Source organism: Rhinopithecus bieti, unplaced genomic scaffold (assembly GCF_001698545.2).
Source record: "Rhinopithecus bieti isolate Rb0 unplaced genomic scaffold, ASM169854v2 scaffold_2432, whole genome shotgun sequence".
In the NCBI taxonomy this organism is placed as follows: domain Eukaryota; kingdom Metazoa; phylum Chordata; class Mammalia; order Primates; family Cercopithecidae; genus Rhinopithecus; species Rhinopithecus bieti.
Window position 1 is genome coordinate 556914 of NW_016804136.1, and position 21882 is coordinate 578795.

The 21882-nt window shown below is 34.6% G+C and overlaps 1 protein-coding gene and 1 long non-coding RNA gene across 5 annotated transcripts in view; one reads left to right on the forward strand and one right to left on the reverse strand.

The window, feature by feature from the left end:
• LOC108524788 (uncharacterized) overlaps window positions 1–21882 on the forward strand; it is a 92405-nt gene that overhangs the window by 10851 nt on the left and 59672 nt on the right. The gene's annotated exons all lie outside the window — the stretch shown is intronic.
• The window catches only part of SLC4A7 (solute carrier family 4 member 7), a 110668-nt gene that overhangs the window by 6823 nt on the left and 81963 nt on the right, over window positions 1–21882 (reverse strand). For all 4 annotated transcript variants that reach the window (XM_017865841.1, XM_017865836.1, XM_017865848.1 and 1 more), the window contains 9 exons: window positions 21082–21187; window positions 18519–18680; window positions 18014–18127; window positions 15265–15426; window positions 14829–15080; window positions 12062–12130; window positions 10278–10451; window positions 6258–6389; window positions 3530–3627 (listed from right to left, as the gene is read on the reverse strand). In XM_017865841.1, the coding sequence (XP_017721330.1) occupies window positions 3530–3627; window positions 6258–6389; window positions 10278–10451; window positions 12062–12130; window positions 14829–15080; window positions 15265–15426; window positions 18014–18127; window positions 18519–18680; window positions 21082–21187 (1269 nt within the window). The remainder of the gene's footprint in view (window positions 1–3529; window positions 3628–6257; window positions 6390–10277; window positions 10452–12061; window positions 12131–14828; window positions 15081–15264; window positions 15427–18013; window positions 18128–18518; window positions 18681–21081; window positions 21188–21882) is intronic.

Consider the following 21882-nt stretch of genomic DNA (forward strand, 5'->3'; position numbering starts at 1 on the left):
TTCTAATCAAAACTAGGAGTAAGATTAACTAAGTTAGCAAGATTTATTTATGGAACTTCGCTTCAGAATCCAATTTGGGGTTTCAGTAGTACTTCGGCACCACTCTAGCAATGATGCCCCCTGATCATCTTGGCTGAAAATATGCTACTGAAATAACATAAGACTATGTTAATACGCTTATGCATACAAAAAATAATACAATCTCAAGTCAACTAGAAAACATTTATAATTGGCACACATTTAATCTTATCAAATAAATACCCAAAGTATATAAGGAAAACTTAAGATTATGATTTTAAAATCTTATTTTCATAGCTTTTACAAATCATTATAAAGAATGCTTGGAAAGATAACACTCTGAAATTGAAAACAAAGTTCTGAAAATATGTCACATATTTAGTGTGATAAAGGTGGTATTTATCATGGTGGCTCAAGCCTATAATCCCAGCACTTTGGGAGGCCAAGGCGGGCGGATCACGAGGTCAGGAGTTCGAGACCAGCCTGGCCAACGTGGTGAAACTCCATCTTTACTAAAAATACAAATATTAGCCGGGTATGGTGGCACTCGCCTGTAATCCCAGCTACTTGGGAGGCTGAGGCAGGAGAAGCTCTTGAACCTGGGAGGCAGAGGTTGCAGTGATTCGAGATCGCACCACTGCACTCCAGCCTGGGTGACAGAGCAAGACTCATCTCAAGAATTAAAAAAAAGGAAAAAAAAGAGTACTATCCATTTATTACAGTAAGAGACAAATGTTTCTGTTTCTATATTTCTATGAAAATTACTTCAAGACCTCAAATCCAATAATATCCATAAATAATTAATTTGGGGCTCAAGGTTGTCCATCACAAGTAATAGGAAAGTATCAAAGTTAATACAAATACATTTGCAAGTCCTTTTTCTTTGATTAAAAAAATACATTCAGACAAACAAGCCACAAATACAAATGTCAAATTAGGTAATGTTAAATTAACAATGTGATGGCAACTAGTTTACAAATGACTAAACAGCGGTCATTTAGAAAGTGCTAGCTCTGTTCATACTTAAAATCAGAATGTTGTTTACAAATTTAAGATTGAAGAGAAGTGTGAGGTGGTCACTGAAAAGTCTCTATAAACGGCTTCTTTACCTTCACCACGTCAGATTTTTAAAAGTACACAAAGTCTGAATACCAAAGTTTATAATAGCATAGCCATCCAACTTGAAACTCTGCCTACCCCGAGTAAACGTTTATTCACTTGGTTGCCAACTTCATATAAGTGAAGAAAGGAATTCCTGATAAACTTTCTACCTTCTAAATATCCTCCACTATGAAGAAAGTATATGTTTTCTTCCCTCAAAATGAAATTAGATGGGAAAACTTTGCCTGCATTATATAAATTATTTTCATCTTTTATAAGGGCTTTACAGTTTCCAAATACTTTCATATACCATCTCATTTGATCTTCCATGCAAGTAATCCAAAGCTATTTAAGATATAAAATTCTGGCAAATAAGCACATTAGCCATTTCCTGGCATTCCTGATGTTAAAAATTTTAAACATAGCCATATTAATCATGGCTCATGTCACCACTTAAAAGACAAAAGGAAAACTACAGATACCTTTTTTCTTTATCAGACTATAGACTCCACTTAAATTTGTCAAGGTTCATATATAATTACACTGAAAAAGTGATAAAGCAGGGTATAGAAATTAAGCGCAAATACTCTCAGCAAATTGGTGATAATTACTAACAACCATCATGGTAGTTCCTATACTCTTTTTAGAAGTACATCAATGAACATATTAAATCATTTAACAAATATTTCTAGAACCCATCAAAGCAGATCACTGTAGCTGGATATATTAAATATCCATATTAAATGCCTCTATGCTTGGCATTTAAAGTATACAAAAATTTCAAGAGAAATATTAATACAGAATAATAACAATAGTGAAAATTAATAGCAAAATGTATAGAGGAAAATTAGTTGAATTCATTCATCACAACTAATCAACATGTACAAGTCAAATGTTACTCCTGTAAAAGCTATAAATAGCTAAAAAATAAAAAAAGAAATGGAAGGAAGTTAAATAAATACCAATAAAACATTTTCTATCAACTGATCAGGGAAGAAACCTGTATATTTTCTAAGACTGATTTCGCTGGCTAATCAGAAATGGAATAGATGTGTAGAAATAGGAGGGCCAGGAGCTGTGGTTCACGCCTGTAATCCCAGCATTTGGGAGGCCAAGGCGGGCGGATCACCTGAGGTCAGGAGTTCGAGACCATCGTGGCCAACATGGTGAAACCCCGTCTCTACTATAATTACAAAAATTAGCCGGGCGTGGTGGCAGGCGCCTGTAATCCCAACTACTCAAGAGAACCCAGGAGGCGGAAGTTGCAGTGAGCCGATATCACATCATTCCACTCCAGCCTGGGGAACAAGAACGAGACTTCGTCTCAAAAAAAAAAAAAAAAAAAAAAAAAAAAAAAATAGAAATCAGGTGTGCACACAAATATAGGCTGTTATTAATATTATTTTGAGACTAAGTCTTGCTCTGCTGCCTAGGTTGGAGTGCACTGGCATGATCTTGGCTCACTGCAATCTCTGCCTCATGGGTTCAAGCAATTCTCCTGCCTCACCCTCCTGAGTAGCTGGGATTACAGGCACCACCACACCCAGCTAATTTTTGTATTTTTAGTAGAGACGGGGTCTCCCCATGTTGGCCAGGCTGGTCTTGAACTCCTGACCTCAGGTGATCCACCTGCCTCAGCCTCCCAAAGTGCTGGGATTACAAGCATAGGCCACCGCACCCGGCCTCTAAGACTGACTTCTCTAGCTAATCAGAAATGGAATAGATGTGTAGAAATAGAAATCAGGTGTGTACATGAATATAGGTTAATCTTTTAATACTACAGAAGTCTGCATTTCCCAACCTCTATATCTTTAGTTCTTAAATTTAAATATAAATCACCAAAATCACACACAATGAATTATACATATTTATTAATTCTTGCATCATATGAACCCTCACTGCCAATAATCAAATCACATCTTTGAACAGTAAGGGACTTCCAGGGCCTCTAAACATAGTTATGTATTGGAAGGCTATAAGAAAATGAATTACTGGTATCTGAATGGATACTGACAAAGATTACTGAAAACTTTTATTTTCCAGCACCCACTGACCCCAGCCCTAATGAAGGGCACAAAGGAAAAAGCTACACTACTGGGAAAATGGAAATATTCTCAGACTCATGTACTGATTTTAAACTTCACTAAGATAGATGGAGTGATAGAAGACAAGTCAATTTTATTGGCTTGGCATGGAAGTTAGTTTAAGGCTCTGGTCCAAGTCCAGCTTGGGTGGGAAAGGAGCAAGGGACTTCCTTTTCAAACTGTGTGACACCCTCCTTTAGTTGATAGACCATATGCAGATTTTATCATCTTTTATAAAATAGAAATCATTTTAAAGAAGCACTGTATGGCTTATTAATACACTTGACATGCATATAAAAGTTTTAGAGCATAAAGTTATAACTCACCTGTATTTTAGGGCCTTAACTGGAATTTGCAAGAGACTTCCCCCTTCAAATGGAAGGTGCACAGTATCATCATCGTCTTGAAGCATCCGTTCAGCTTCCTTTAGAACACATGTGTGAAGAGGTTACTTTTCCCAGAAAATTTTCCAAGAGAATCGGTTAATATACAATGTTTTAAAGACTTAGAAACCCAAACTGACATTATTTAAATATAATATATCTGCCATTACTGAAAAATTAATTTTATAATCATGAAGACATACTTTTAACAGAAAATAAAAACAACCACTTGTATAACATGACTAATTTAACACTGATATAACTTTCATTTCTTTATGTAAATCACTATCACTTATACTATCTAACTACAATTTAATTACATAAATGTGATTATCAATTATTATGTAGTTTTATAATGAGAGATAACATTCTGTGAAACCTTATCACAATACAATACGAGCGGAATGTCATTTGGATAAGGCAGGGTTTCTCAACCTCAGGAATACTGACATTTAGGGTATAATATTTATCTTTTGTAGAAGTCCTATGTATATAGAGTATTTCACAGCACCCCTGAATTCTACCTATCAGATGCCAGTAGCAGCCCCTCCAGTTATGACAATCAAAAATATCTCAGAAATTGAAATACTCTCAGCAATGTCTCAAATACTCTCAGATCAATTTGCTGAGAGTATTTGTTGTTTAATTCCCTCCAGCCCAACCCAGTAATAATTACTAATAACCATGATGGCATTTCCTATACTCTTTTTAAAAGTACATCAATGAAAGTACTATCTTAAATCATTCAGCAAATATTTATAGAATCCAGCAAAGCAGACCACTAAGGCTGGTTAAGATCAAGGCTCAAGCTCAAGTTGAGACCAACTTGGACAGTGGACACAGAAGAAAATTATGATGTTAATAATGGGGGTGATGGATAGGACAGTAGAGGGAGACACTGAGAGAACATTCGTATTTCTTTTCCTTACTAATAGAAATTTAACTATTTTGAGGTGCCAATGTGCCCAGATCTTAAAACAAACAAAACAAAATACCTCTAAACTAAATCTCCCAGCATTCCTTGCAACTTAGTAGGATCATGAGGTACAAGCAGAACTTACTGGAAAGAACATTCTGGAAAGACTCCTTAAACTTGACAATATGGTAAAGCTATTTTGCCTTCTATCCCTTCCTTTTTCCTGCTGTCTCTAATGCTAACATGACAGCTGGAGTCTGACAGCTATTTTAACTCAGGAAGTGAAGGAGAGGATGGAAACTATATGCTGAGGTCAGGAGAAAGGTAACAAGGAGCCCCTGATAACTTTGTGGGGCTTAACACTACATCACTTGCTTTCAAGAATTCTTTTACTTGAAACGCAAGAATAACCTTGTGTTTAAAGGCCACTTTTACTTGTTTTTTGTTATATATGACTGAACCTTATTCTAATTAATACAGAAAGTAATAAATAGGCAATTTGGCCCATATATTTTATAGGTAAATTACATCCTATTTCAAAAATCAATCACCAAAAACTCATACAGGCCAGGTACCGTGGCTCACATCTATAATCCCGGCACTTTGGGGGACCAAGGCAGGCAGATCACCAGAGATCAGGAGTTCAAGACCAGCCTGGCCAACATGGTGGAATCCTGTCTCTACTAAAAATACAAAAATTAGCCCAGTTTGGTGGCGGGTGCCTGTAATCCCAGCTACCTTGGACCCCGGAGGTTGAGGTGGTTGCAGTGAGCCGAGATCATGCCACTGCACTCCAGCCTGGCCTACAGAGCAAGACTCCATCTCAGAAGAAAGAAACAAAACACCCTCATACATATTTACATATATAACTCTGAAGAAAACCAAAATCTTAATTTTAAAAATCTGGTGTCTTAATTCAAATTAATATTGTAATTAGTATCTAAGTAAAGAATTTCAATTTTTGTTGAAGAATAAACATAAAACCAATAAAATTTTAATCTCTATTTAAACAGGACCATAACATTTAAAATATGTTATCTTTCTTATCTTTGATTTCCAAACAATATTCTGAATGGGAAAATGGAGCAAGGAAATACCAATCAAAAAACCATCAATGATATATACTCAAGTCTCTACTTTTCCTTCTTATTAACTGATAGTATTGAGTTGGTTATTAAAAATCAAATTCCAATTCATAATAAAGTATGTTTAAATCTCAGCATACAAATCAACTAATGGTGGTACACAGTAAGTGCACATAAAGACTAAAACTTTATTATACTTTTTTAAAAAAATAATTACTTAAAAACCCTTTTTGTCATTATGTATAAAATTAAATATATGCTAAAATTTATATTAAAAGTATTTAAGGTTTACCCAGATAATATACTCTGATGTACAACTATTTTGTGTTACCTATATTTTAATATTGCTAAAAGCTGTAATTCTTCTGACTGCTGATTAAGTAAGCACACAATATTTAATTTTTGAAAAGTATTACTGTGTCAGAGTTATGGAAGTACAACACAATGAAATAGTTAAGAGCCTACATTTGGAACAGTTAACTAGTCGCTCTCTGCCTCAGTTTCCTCATTTGTAAAATGGAGATAATAACAGTACCTACTACACTTTATATAAAGCTCTAAGAAGGATGAAAGGAACTGATTCATGTAAAGTGATTATAATGGTGTCTACAATATGGTACAAAATATTAAATAAGGAAGCGGTGTAAGTTTAAAATGGTTATCTTTTTACCTCCTTCTCTTTTTTCTTTTTGTCATCTTCTTTCTTTTTCTTACTTTCTGGCATGAGATCATCAAGCCAACTAAGTTCTCTCTTCGTGAAACACAGATCCATGAGTTTGCGCACAAACACTAATGCAAGAACCTTTAAAAAGAGGGGAAGGAAATATTAAGTAACACATAATATAAACAGTATCACTTAAAGAGCAAAAGCATATTTGTTAAATCTTACAATAAAAAATGCTTCATATAGTTTAAAAATTATTTCACACATTATCTTGTTTCAAAGGAATTGAGTCAAGCATTTATCTTTTTTAACTTTCTGCTAAAAAAAAAAAGCTATAAAGAGAGCAAAAAAGGAAATGGCATTCTTAACCTTCTCCTGAATAAATCCCTTGCACTCCACATGAAATTATGAAGCAGGTTAAACATTGACTATCAAAGCAAAACATTAATTTTAAGACATTATATATTATGTAAGTATATATAATTTTTAAAAATCTCTTGAGCAATGCATTAGAGTACCTATTCCCAACATTAGGTTTTAACTTTTCAATCATACGGGAGAAATGAACTACTACTTTAATTTGCTTTAACTGCTTCTGAAGATGAGCATGTTTTTGAATGCTGATTGGCAAATGAGATTTCCACATCTGTACTTGCTATTTCCTAACCTTTGACTGTTTTTTCTGTTGGTTTTTATGACTTTTGTTTACGAATTTATGAGTTCTGTGTAGTTTGAATAGAAATTTTTTATCTGTCTTATATGTTACAAACATTTTCTCCCAGTTCAGTCTGATTTTACTGTTTTTTATGCTTTTTGAACACATAAGAAACATTTAATTATCTTGTGGTCAAATATAGCATATCTTCCTTTTACACTTGGGTTTTCCTATGTTCTTTGAAAAGTTAGTCCCAATCAATGGATTATACAATACTCTTTCACATTTTCTACTACAATTTATTTTACCACTTAAATACTGTATTCAATTATGATTTTTGAACATGGTCTCAGATAAGGAGTACAACATTACTTAGCTTCCGGTATACATTTAAATCGTCCAATACTAAATTCTCCCATACAAAAGAAATACTACCTTTAATGAAATAACCTGCTTATGGTATTCAAGTGATAAAATTCCAATGTATTCAGATACATTTCTGGACCCATTTGTCTATTTTTCTGATTTGTCTATTCATATGCCAATTCTGTATTATGGTGGCTACACTGACTTGTCAGCAATTTTTAAATATTTGGTTATCAAAACAGTACAGTATCCGCACATGAACAGTGAAGTAGATGACAAAGCAAAGCCCTCTATGCCCAATCCTAGCCAGGAATCCTTCTTAGTTATAATTATCATTATCTTGTTATTCTCTAGTAGTTATGTCTCTCTAATGAATATATAATTTACATACAGAAAAATTGAAAAATAGCATGCGTACAGTTTGATACTTTTGACAAATGTATATATTACTCATATAATGCACACCTAGACAAGATACAGAACATTTCTACCATCCATGTTTTTTGAGTCTGGCATTTATTTTTTTCTATAAGCTTCCAAATTATTTATCCAGTTCACAATGACACCATCCCCCACCCCAACACATATATTCAGATAAAACTCCAGTAGAATTTGTACTTGGCACTGTATTATATTTCAATGCGATTTTTCAGAAAGCTGAAAGTTTTATAAGATGAAGTCTTTAAAACAAAGAACACGGTATTTGTTCAGGTCTTATTTGTTGTCCCTTAGTACTGTTATTGATTGAATTTTGTTCCCCATTAATAGTTAAGTCCTAACCTCCAGTACCTCAGAATATGAACTTATTTGGAAATAAGCTGTTGAAGAATACCATGTGACAACAAAGGCCCCAATTTCAGTTACCCAGCTGCAAGCCAAAGGAATGCCAAAGACAGCCAGCAAATCTCCAAAAGAGAGGAAGAGACAAGGCAGGATTCCCCTGGAGGCTTCAGAAAGAGCATGTTGCTGCCCGCTCCCACATACTGACTCTAGTTTGTGGTACTTTGTTACAGCAGCCCTTGGAAGCTAATACAACTGCTTTTATAAAGCCTTTTTCTTTAAAGGGGTTTTTCTTTTAAAATTTATTCTTAAGTATTTTATGGTTTTTGATCACTGAGAGAGACTGCCTACTAATTCATCAAGTTTTCTAATATGCAGTCACCCTAACACAATTCTTACTAATTCTATTACGGGCTCAGTCTTTTTTGTTTTTAACTAAAATCACTTGGGTTAATAGGTATACTATGACATTTTCAACAAATATGTTAATAATTGCTTTGAAGCCAAAGTATCATTGTCTATGTACTTAATTAAGGTATATTAATCTCAGAAATTCTGCTAAATTTACTTGATAATATTTTAGTTTAAGGTTTTTGCATTTATATTAGTAAGTAGGAAGGCAGCATAGATTTTTTGTGCAACTTAATTAGCCTTGGGTATTAATAACTTGCTAGTGTTTTTTTGAGAAAAAAATTGCATGGGTTTCCATCTTTTCCTTTGGTCTAGAATAATTCAAGAGGGCACTGTAATTATTTGTTCTTTAAAATTAAGCTTTTAACCAATCTGACCCTGATACTTTAAGGACAGGTCTTTAACCACTTTTCCAGTTTCTTCTATGCAACTGGGCTATACAAAAATTTTACACTTCTAGTGTCAATTCTGGAAATTTAGATATAGTATGAAAATAATCCATTTGTTCCAGGTCAGAGGTCAGCAAACCACAGCACCTGAGTTAAATCTCATCCACCATCTATCTTTGTATAGCCCATAACCTAAGAATGTTTTTTTACAGATAAACACTTGGAATTAATTTGATAGTAGAGAATAACCATGAATCCCGATTAAGTAAAATAATGTCAAATAAAAGTAATTCCATTCTTCTAGTAGTCCTATATTTTTAAAATTATTTCTAAAATTTCATCAGTAAGATTACATAAGTACCCACATAATACTCTTGTGACCTACAAAGTCTAAAATGTTTACTATCTGGCCCTTTACAGAAAAAAGTTTATTGACCTCTGCTCTAGATATTCAAATTTATTGATATTCATGCAAGTGTTATTTTCATCAAGTCCCTCGAATCACGTCCATATCTCTGGTTCTCTCTCTTTTCTCCTTAATCTTGTATATCCATTCTCTCATTTTCTTCTTTACTTGGGCTTGGAGTGGTTTATCCATTATTGAATTTTTTAAAAAAAAACCTTAGCTGCATCGAAGTCTTCTTGAATAATAAAGGCAATGAAGTGCATACACCTTCCTCTCAGTGTTTTAGTTGTGCTCAAAGTTTTATACCGATATTGTTATAATTTTCTCTCTTTCAATACCTCTAGATGGTTTTTTAACTCAGTTTTCTATTCAGAAATGATTTAGAACAGTGTTTAATTTCCAAATATTTAAGATTATTTTAGTGGCTTTCCATTATTTATTTCTAATTTAACTATTAGAAAATATTACTTGAGTAATTTTACAGCTTTTAAATTCTGTAAGGCTTTATCTGTGGCCATGTACAAAACCAATTTTACATGGTATTTACAGAAGAATATACATTCTCTATTTGTAAAACGCAATATTCTGTGATAATTTAATGAATTACATTGTCTTATTAAAGTCATCGGTAGTCTTCATTACTTTTAACTTCCAGATCTGTCAATTTCTGAAAAGATATATCAAAATATTTTAATAATGAACCATGTTGTTTTGGTTGCTTTGCTTTTACATTTGAAAATGTATTTGTTCCATGAACGTCCTGAATTCTGAAGTTATTTAAAATACAAAACCGAGTCCTATAGCCTAAGGACTAAAAGAAAACAAACAAAATTTACAAAATAAGAAAATTGAGGCTGGAAACAACTGGTTTGTATCAAGTAGCAGCTAATTCACATTTTCAAACAGCTAAGGTACTTAGAACGCACTATTCCTTTTCTCAAAGGCAATGATAAATACTAATGAAAATTACTGTAAAAATATTATTAATTAGTGACAAAGTAAGTCCGAAGAAATCTTACCATCATAGGAAAAACCACTGCAGCAGCTGAAACTTTTATCACCCATAAAAGGACCAAACAAGTAAGCTGAATGACTGTGAAAATATGGACCTTCCAGAGCGGCACATAACGGAGGTATATCAAATCAGGCTGATGCTTAGCAGGCATTCCAAATAATTTTATACGGTCAAACAACTACATACAGAATAAAAAACAAAGAAGTTTTCAATAAAATATTTCTGCTATTTAGAAGAAGAATCTATACTCAACTTTAGGATTTTGTGTATTAAACTGTAACTTCCTTGACATTTTCTGATAGTACAGGAGAATGTTACAGCAAGGATTCTCTGGATCCAAAGCAGGCAGGAGGGTAGGGGGGATGTGACGGGCAGGAACCAAGCAACCACCTGCACTGCTGTAATTAATTTCATCAGAAAACCCAAGCCAAAATGTTTAATTCAGTGGATTAAATATCTAGATAAACTTATCTTTTATAATCGAATGCACAAGTCATTTATCTCTTTGAACTTGTTTTCTAATGTGCACGACAACAGAATAGTCTGAGTGACTCCTAAGGTTCTTTCCAAATCTAACCAGAAAATAAACTGAGATAACAATTATAATTCTTCACTAATTGAAAATAAAACTGAGCAAATGCCTTCATCTTTTGGAGCTTTAATTTCATCATTTACACACTGTGAATAAGCTCTGTACAAAACTCTTAAAAATCACGTGAGATAAGGAAATAATTTCTGGACCAGTGAAGAGTAGATCCTGGATGGTGTTGAAAAAATAAAGATGCTTTCCTGCCACTAGCCTATGTGTTGGAAACATCCTTTTCATGAGAAGAGGTGGTCATGTAGTGCTAACTGTGCTTTATGATCATTTTATTTTATTTTATTTTTTTGAAACGGGGTCTCACTCTGTCACCCAGGCTGGAATGCAGTGGCATGACCACAGCTCACAGCAGCCTAAAACTCCTGGGCTCAAGTAATCCTTCTACCTCAGCCTCCTAAGTAGCCAGCACTACACATATACACCACTATAGCCAGCTAATTTTTAAATGTTTTGTAGAGACAGGATCTCACTGTGTTGTCCAGGCTGGTCTCAAATTCCTGGCCTCAGGTGATACTCCTGCCTCAGGCTTTCAGAGTGTTGGGATTACAGACATGAGTCACCATAGCCAGCCTAAATGTTTTATACTAAAATTACATTAGTACAAATCTTAAGAAGTTTTATTAGGTTGTTTCCCAGTAACTACTAAAACAAAACAAAATAATGAAATCATTGGCTTAGCTAATAATCTTCAATAAGTCCTTCTATTTCTGTTTCCTGATTTATATTAGGATTTCTTCCTTTCCTCTCTCCCAACTGGTTAGTGTTTTGAGGATCACAAAATGATGTATCTGCTAGGCTTCACAAGCTGTATTGTGTTACACAAATGGTGGGTCTTGCTATTTTTCTAGGAAACTAATATCTACCTTTTTAAGTACCAAAACTTTTTTTCAGTCCAATCCTTTTGATCCTCCCTCTCACTATACTAGTCTCTATTGAGTTATAGGGCTTTTCATTGGCTTCAATTAAAAACAGGTAAGGACCATGTCAGCCCATGACCTCACTCTCTGGAGGAAAAAATGTGCAGTAAGCAAACAATCACTTGGCAAATGTCTGAAGTCTTCAGTTAGGAAACTAACCTGCCCACAAAATGTCAGAGGTGAGAATAAATCACTACCATCATTAAAATAATCTTTACATACTTAAAATATCACGTTTCTATAGAAAATCATTAAATACTTAAAACTTGCCTGAATTCCTTTTAATGAGGAAACTCCCATATAAAGGAAAACACCATACAGAACAGGCATCGGAATAAACTGTAAATAAAATGACCACAATTAGAACTCATGAGTAGTAAGTACACAAAAACATAATCAGTGAGTAATTACAGGGCTAGAATTAAAAGATCTTTCAATCATGAGGATTAGACCGATCTAACATTTCCACACATAAGAAAATTGCTAATATACAATAACCTGCTTGAAAAATGGCTCATCTTGTACATATTGCTTCCTAAAAAGGGAGTATGTTCACTTAAGAGCAGGGGTACTGCAGTCAGACTTAGTTTTAAGTCAAACCTAACCTTTCTGTACCTCGGTTTCTATATCAGATTGCTGTGAAGATTCAATGACTTCAAATACATACAACACTCAGAAAAGCACCTGACACATATTAACCACACAAAAGGTGACAACCATCATTACTGCTATCACTACCTGCTGCAGTGAATGTTATTATGCAGTAGACTTTACTGAATATAGTAATTAAAATCCACCTCCAAAATAAAATCCTGAATACTTTGGCAGTTATGACGATCCCAAACTATCTATACAGTTCACACCTATTCATCCTGCAAGAAGGTCTGGCTATTAACAGAGCCCATCCATTTACTCAAAAGCCACAAAAAGCAGTCTGACCTATGGAAGAAGTGTACTATAAGGAAACACAAATTAAAAAACTACAGAGGAAAACCACATCTACTACATCTCTTCTAAACAACCTAGCAGGTCTTTCTAAGGACACTGGAAAAAAAGAAAACAATTTATGAAGCAGACATATTTTTAAAAATCCAAGCAATGCCTGTAATCTCAGCATTTTGGGAGGCTGAGGTGGGCAGGTCACCTGCGGCCTTAAGTTTGAGACCAACCTGGCTAACATGGTGAAACCACCATCTCTACCAAAAACACAAAAAGTAGCTGGGCATGGTGGCATGTGCCTGTAGTCCCAGCTACTCGGGAGGCTGAGGCTGAGAATCATTTGAACCCAGGAGGCAGAGGTTGTAGTGAGCCAAGATCATGCCACTGCACTCCAGCTTAGGTGATGGAGTGAGACAAAAAAAAAAAAAAAAAAAAAAAAAATGCTCGGAAAAGGAAACAATAAGAATGGGAAAAGATCACGAAAATTAAATCTATAAACATCAAAATAACTAAAATTTTGTAGTAACAATTTTGATAAGACTGAAGACCAATATAATGATATGAAAAAAGGAGGAAATTTTCTTTAACAGCAACAGGGAGGAGGGATAAGAATGTTAGACCAAATCCAAAAGGTCTGAGATCTGTTTAGCTGGAGTTGAAGAAATTTGTAACAGAGACAGTAGATGAAAGGGAATTAAACAGGGGAAGAAAATTCCCCACAGAAGAAGGCACAAGTTTCTTGAGGAAACTAACAGAGACTAAGCAGGGTAAATGAAAAGCCCCACTGCCCCCCTAAGTATCTGAATGAAATTTCACAAAAATGAAAGTTAAAAAAAATTGTTTTGGTTTATCTTACAGAAAAGAGGGAAAAGGTCTCCATAAAAGTACAAAAACCAAATAGATATCAGATTTCTCATTAGAAAATTGGTCTCTAGAAAACAATGACTTGAAGATCCAAAAGAAAATAATTTTGAACATCTAACTATGGATCAAATGTTGAGGTAAATAGAGACATTTTGAAATACGCAAGAACTCTGAACAAGTTCACCACTCATGGTACCATGTGTAAAAAGAATTTATCAATACAAAAAATGAATACAAGGAAAAACAGGAACCTGCATATACAATTTTTTACAGTAAGGGAAGGCAACAGATATTAGAAAGACTTATTTGGCCTCGAGGCTTGGGCTGGAGTAAAATAGGGTGTATTTCTGCCTCCCTGCAGGCAAATCACACTGCTTAGTCCTCACAATCATACTGCTTAGTCCTCAGCAAATATCATCATAATATCATTTATGTGTTCCCAGAGGGTTTAAATTTCTGTAATCTAACTTACAGGAGAAGCAAGGAAGGCTTATCATCATAGCACAAAATGTGAATGTTAATAACAACTTTTACAATAATAAAATTAAAAATATAAGCCAACAAGAGGGATGTGATGGAGGAGAGAATGAGGATAGAGCCATAGGTGAAAGACACAACAACTTTAGGTCAGAAGCTCTCAAACTCTGCGGTCTCAAGACCCCTTTATCAACTTAAACATTACTGAGGTCATCCCCCTCCCCCACAAATACTTTTGTTTATGAGTGTTTTACACATATTGATATTTGCCATTTTCTTTTTGTTTTTTGAGACAGGATCTCACTTTGTCACCCAGGTTGGAGTGCAGTGGCCCAATCACGGCTCACTGCAGCCCTGACCTCCCAGGTTCAAGCGATCCTCCACCTCAGCCTCCTGAGTAGCTGGGACCACAGGAGCACGCCACCACACCTAGCTAATTATTTTTATTTTCATAGAGACAGGGTCTCACTATGTTGCCCAGGCTGGTCTTGAAACACCTGGCCTCAAGCAATCCTCCTGCCTTGGCCTCCCAAAGTGCTGGGATTACAGGTGTGAGCCACTGCACCTGGCATACATTATTTTAAAAATATATACAGCTTACCACTGAAAGCTTGCTATACTAAAAACCCAATGAAATTATTTCCCAAGTAAACTGTGGAAAACAAACCTAATTTTAGATATTTTAAGTTTCATTTTCACATAACTAAGTATAAATGTTATAATAAGACTGTAAAACGCTGCAAGAAAGAGATTTTACCTTTAGGACTGAAGTCATGAACACAGAGAGGCCCATTAGAATAAAAATCATTAACCCTGTAACCCGCTGCTCACGAATTCCCAAAAACTTGGGTTGTTCCCCTGGAGCAGAACATTCAGATTCAACTTTTAAGCTGTTGACATGACTTATTGACAACACTGTTGCAGCCACAAACCATGGAAGTCCCATGACAGAGCAAACTCCCAACATAACGCCAACCATGAGCAAATCAAGGTGATAGCCAGCTCCTTTCTGAAAAGTGAAATGAACATAAGTATCTGTAAGTCTAAATTGTTCCCTCAATTTAACATTCTACACTAATTATAAAGAGGGAAGAAGCTAATTTTCATCTTACATCTTCTAATGTTCCAATCATTATGAAAACACCTCAAACCCTTGAAGAATCACAATGCTTAAGGCAAAATTCTAAAATTACCTTCAATTTGTGCTCCTTTCTGTTTATAATTACAGCTGTGATTTGTTGATCCATAAAAATGAGAATGGTACAAAGCAAAGCAGGAATAGCAGCTATTAATAAGGTCCACCAAGGATTATCTCCCAGTGGGTTTATGATCCACCCTCTCTCTGGATGAGTAGGCTGTTAAAAAATTAAAATAATTTTAAAAGTCTCCTTGCTGTATTGCACTAAATTTCCATAACACAGACTTGATCTGTTCCACGAAATACCAAGGAATGGGAAATAACTTAAATCTTGAACTATATGGTGAATTATTTTCAAAGATGGCCACAGTAATTCTTCCTATCCCTACAAGTGTACCTCCTGGCATGTGACTCAGTCAATCTTTCCACCTAGAGGTGGAGGCTGCTTTCTTAACCCCTAAAACCAGGATGACCCTGTCACTTACTTTAACCCACAGAATAAGGTCAAAGTGATACTATGTGATTTCTAAGTCTTAACCTTAACGAACCTTGCGGCTTCTTCTCTAGCCCTCTTTGAACCCTGAGATTATTACGCTGTTGAGTAAGCCTAGATAAGCTTTCTTGAGGATAAGACTATCCTCAATATAGTCTATATGGTAGTGGGTGTGGGGGGGCAGTTCACCAGGCAACTATCCCAGCTGCTTCACCCATCTGAGCTGAGGCCTCAGATATACGAATGAAGGCATATTGCCCCTATTGATGGCTGCACCCCATAGAGCAGACCACAAACCAGCTAAGCCTAGTCTCAACTGCCACAGAATTATAAACAAATAAAGGGCTGTTATTCAAAAGTTTGTTATGCAGAAATTGATAAGCAAACTGGAATGTCATTTCCACATGTTCCAGCATAATTCATATAAGGCAAAATCAATCTATCTACTAAACTCCTAAACTAAACTGCTTTACAAGTCCTCAGACTTAGTGATTTTGACAGGGTCGGTACTAAATGAGAACTGGTCCTCAATACATGATATTTTCAAAGGAACTACTAACAAAAATAAGGCACGTTATGAGATACTAATACATTTTGACGGTACAATATAAGATTTATTTTATAGCAATTTTTTTTTAAGATCAAGAGAGTTTAGTATGTTTGGGAGAATACCGCATATATTGAAACCAAAAACATATGTTTTTATTACCTCGACTTGGTATTAAGCTTGTTTCTTCTTCATGAAAACATTTGTCAATATAAAAGAGAAATTTAATACTTTCAAAGTTCAGGTAATTCAATATTTCCACACTAATATATATTAAACAACTACCTCACACTCAATATGCCATATGAAACTAAATAATATTTTTATTCTACTTATACAATGCCCTCTTACTCTTCAAGAGTTACGTTGATTCTTGTTCTCCCTAAGTATATTTCTTTGCATCCTGAAATCAGCCTATTTAAAGTCACATCAATAAATGAATAACAAGGACATATTTAAGAACTAGAACAAGGAACTTAGGCCAGGATTATAGGAAATTACATCAAGTTTTGAACCAATACTAATTCATAGTTTCATTTATTTATATATTCTCATAAAATAAGCTTAAAGTTTAATATTTTCATATTTTTATGTTAGAAACACAGACTTTCTAAAAATTGTTGGCAGATCATTTTCCACCTGTGTACCCTACTTTTAAAGACCACTGGCTTTAAAAAAAAACATTTTTTGGTCTCAGTGCAATATTATAAAATTAAATGATCTTCATTATATTCCTTATTTCAGATCCCCTTTAAACCAGATGCTTCTGAAAGAAGTCATATAACTTTAAATTAAATATAACCAGTGACACTACTCAAAATGTCTTTCCTTTTAGAATAAACAAAGGAGGATGGAAGAAAACAAAAACAGAGCAGAAGGAAAATGAATGTATGCAATTTGCTAATGAAAGCAGAAAATTCAAATGGATGTTCAGATCAAATAGCATTTTTCTTATAGAACACATTTCGTTTTCTCCTTATGCTACCGGAAGTTGTTACATGGAACTTTCCAACTACTGTCAGATATATTACCCTTCTAGAAATTTAACTAGACCCTTCGTGCCACTCCTAGAAAATTCAATTTTAGGTTACTTTTTTTTTTTTTTTTTTTTTTTTGAGACAGAGTTTCTCTCTTATTGCACAGTCTGGAGTGCAATGGCATGGTCTCAGCTAACTGCAACCTCCGCCTCCCGGGTTCAAGTGATTCTCCTGCCTCAGCCTCCTGAGTAGCAGGATTACAGGCGCCCGCCACCTTGCCTGGCTAATTGTTGTATTTTTAGTAGAGACAGGTTTCACCATGTTGGCCAGGTTGGTCTCGAACTCCTGACATCAAGTGATCCACCTGCCTTGGCCTCCCAAAGTGCTGGGATTACAGGCACAAGTCACTGTACCCAGCCTGGGTTACTTCTTTATAAAAGAATAAAGGGTGTTTCCTTCTCCCTGGAAGGTACAGCAAGAATTCCAGGTAGCAGACCAAAGACTTTTTTTTTTTTTTTTTAACGGCTTCCTACATCTTACCACGGATATTTTCATTCACTCTCTCTAATGGACCAGCATTGATACTTTTAAGTTCACATGTCTCTTTTCTGTCCATATTGTCATTGTTTATACATATATGAAAAACACATATAAATTATTTCCTTTCAAAGCATCAGCTCTTCAGAGACTACATACTTTTGAAAAATAACTACTGAGAAAATAGTATCTTGCATTAAAGTAGTATGGTATTCCCAAGTAACAAATAGCCATTTGTTTTAATCCTTACCTCAAATTTTTCAGGAACATGAAGTTTAGGAGATGGAACTCCTACAAGGTAGTCAATTGTAACCATTATTACTATTGTGAGAAATACGGCAAAATCACTGATTGTCGATCGCACCTATGTTAAAGGGATCATGTTAATATAAACACAGAAATACTATGTGTTCTTGCTAAATAATTCACATCTTTCATTGACAAAATTGTCACTACAACGTATAAATGGAGCTTTTAACTAGTGACAATGTTAACAGTGAAACACATTTATATTTAATTCTTTCCAAAAATATAAGAAACACATTTCACAACTAACCTAGCAACTCTTATGGTACCGTCATCTTCCTACTGTGAGCTCAGGCATGTAATATACATTCTTCACTATGAATAATTTCTTTATTAACCAGCTGGCATAGAGTATTAACTTCAAAAAATGTATTACCGTTTTGAAATAAACCAAGGAAATGAAAACCAAAATACGAGTATTACCAGAATTCCAAAATTATATCAGTTACCTTGGTAGGAAAATAACGCTTGGTCTTAAATTGCTTGAGGAATGAAGACAGAAAAAATGTTGTGAAAAACAAGATGACACACCAAAAGAGCACATCTGGAATATAAGGTCCATGATGACCACAAGCTGACCCTAAGAATACACCATGAAGTTTTTTACATTCCTGGAAAAAAGGAGAGAGAAAACAGAGAATGGGGGATTCCTAAGTATTATTGTTATTATGAATTTCATTGACTCATGAGATGCAACTGATTGTATGAGGCATCATTATTTTGTTTTCCTTATAAAAAAAAAACCTCATCCAGTCAACTATAACACACTACCAACTAATTGTAATATATATCCTGAGTTCAAGATATTATAATTTGAAAAATACGTGCATCTCAAATCACTAAAATACAGTATTTTATCAAGTCACTTCATATACTCCTTTCTTTCAATTCCATATTCCCTATAATGAAAGCCTCGTAGTATTATTTGTGAAATGTTTCTTCTGCATTCTTGCTTGTCCACAATTTTACCGCTTTTGTCTCTGAACAAGTGGTTTAAAACAAAAGCAGCAGATAGAAAATTAATACTATGCTCTTTCATGATGCTGGACAAGACATGGCTACAGTATCTAAATTAAAATCAGTAATAAAAATTGTGTTTAGCTTTTCTGACTTGACTTAGTACCTTCAGACTAAAAGCACAGGACCATGAGCAGTAAAATGACCGTTAAAATATTTCCATTAACAAAATCAGTAACAGAATAATATAGCATAATAAAATGCAATTATAGAAACTACTGACTTCATTTTCCTTTAAGGAAAAAAAAAATAACTGAAAGGCAACCAGAGATGAACAGAAGTACATGCCACTAAAGTTCTCCTTTTTCTTACTTATAATCTAATGAAGCTCATTTTAACAAGTCAGTTGTACCAAAAGAAAAATAGTTAAATGTTCCATTATTTTCACATGCCATGTGCTGAGATTAGTAAACCTAATCCATTCCATGGACCATGAAATTAAAAGCTATACCATTACCAGAAACACAAAAAAACCCACCCCGCAAGGCCCGTTGGGATAACATGAAAATACTTATATCAATAAAAGACATCTGACCCATCATGAAATGAATTCTTTGTAACAAATCACTTTCATTTGAACACCTCTATTAACTATACTTCTTCCTTAACAAAAATGACGTTTTAAATACAAAATAGTAAAGCATGAATCTATGTTTTATCTTTTGTTTTTAGAGATAGGGTCTCATTCTGTCACCCAGGCTGGTGAGCAATGATGCTATCACAGATCACTGTAATCTCCAACTCCTGGGCTGAAGTGATTCTCCCTCCTTAGCCTCCCAATAAGTTAGCTACACACGTGAGTCACAATACCAGGGTAATTTTTTAATTTTTGTAGAGATGCTGCCTTGCTATGTTGCCCACGCTGGTCTCTAACTCCTGACCTCAAGCAATACTCCTGGCTTGTCCTCCCAGAGTGCTAAGGTTACAGGTGTGAACCACCATGCCTGGCAATTTTTACTGCTTTAAATCAGCACTGCTCAATAGATATATTAGATGATGCAGATAATGTAACATTTCAATCACAGAAATAATGGAAATACAGAAGCCAGTAGTCACATGAATTGACTGAACACCTGAAATGTGGCTAGTTAACTGAAAAACTAAACTTTTAATTAATCTTAAGTGTAAATAGACACATGTGGCTAATGGCTACTGTATTGGATAATACAGCTTAAATTATCAGTGGCATTAAATTTCTGTTAATACCCTTCAAATTATATAGTTATAAACTAACTATCATCTTAGTAAGAAAGGAATGACCTACAGTTACTTATACGATATAAAAAGCACAAGAGTAGCTCAAGGGACCTTAGTCTTAATTCTAACTACTGGCAAACTTTACATCCTTATTTCTAACTCCCAGGCTTGAAAATGTCAAAAATAAATATTCCAGGGTTAGGACAATATTCCCCCAACAGAACACAAACATCTGTAATAGTATTCAGCACACAGTAGGTGTTCATTACATGTTGTTATCCTTTTTCGTTTCTCTTCCCTTAATGTTCAACTCAGACTAGTCTTGATGAGTTAGACAAGGTTAACTTAGACATTTAGGACATTAACACAGCTCTTCATGATCTTCTAAATAAGCTGTCAATGGAGCAGATGAACTGATAAAAAGGCAGTATAAGTGGATATAAAATATTGTAAAGTCCAGTATATGTAGCCACAGTCCCAGTAAACACTTCCTTTGAACGTATCAATCTAAGTAGAATTAGAAAACAGAAGTATATTCTCATCTTTATACTGTTCATATCTTGGAAGTCAAATATAATTCCCCTTTACCTCTCATGCCAGTTTCATTCTTTTCAGCCTATACTTTCGAGTGCATGTTACATAAAAAAGTGGCAACTACTATCTGGTCAAAACAACACTACGTACTGAAAACATACTACCTATCCATCAATCAAGAAGAAAATGTATGACTAATTAGAAAAAGCTAAAAGAACCAGATCAATATCTATTACAAAACCCTTTATTTCAAAATATACTCACAGAAACAGTAAGATTTTTCCAGGAAATATTGTGTGCTGTTATATTCTCTTTCTTCCATTGTGCTAGAGTTTCATTGCTGGGGTTAGGAGGTTCAGTACATACACATCTGAGAAATTATAGTAGTATACATTTTTAAGGATCCTGAATTTCATGCTTACATTTTACTAAATCAATTACACAATGTGGTAGTTTTTAACTTTTTTTTTTCCCCACATTGCAAAGCATGGAGACTAGAAAGTGAAAAATACATCAGAAACAACAGAATGGAATAAAGTTTGGGTTATAGAAATAAAATAAAACCAACACAAATATCAAAATGTTTAGTTAATGAAGCTAGTTATGTCCCTGGCAGGGGGCACTATTTTACTTAAAAATCGGAGATGATTCCACCATGTTTAGCAAGATTAGTCTTCACTAAAGCTTATCTACTCAACCTCCATAGCAGTTACTGCTGTCTCCTCCCACTCCCCCATAGCATGTACAGATTCCCAATAAGTTATACTACCATTAATTCTCTATAACTGACAAGCCCTACCTACTCACAGTCACCCTTTGTTGATCTTAAGGCTCATTCTTAAAGAAATAAATAAAAAATAGTTTCTCATCACGACAGGACTAGGATAGTCATAAGGAAATCAGAGTTCAGTTCATATCCAGAACTATTTCAACTGCCTAAAGCTAGAACACACATAAGCAAAGAAACTTTTAAATACGGACTTAAAAGATGAAAAGAAATAATCATGAACGTTCCAAACTAGATTATGAACTATTTGAGAAAAGGCAAAAAGACAGACTTTGGAG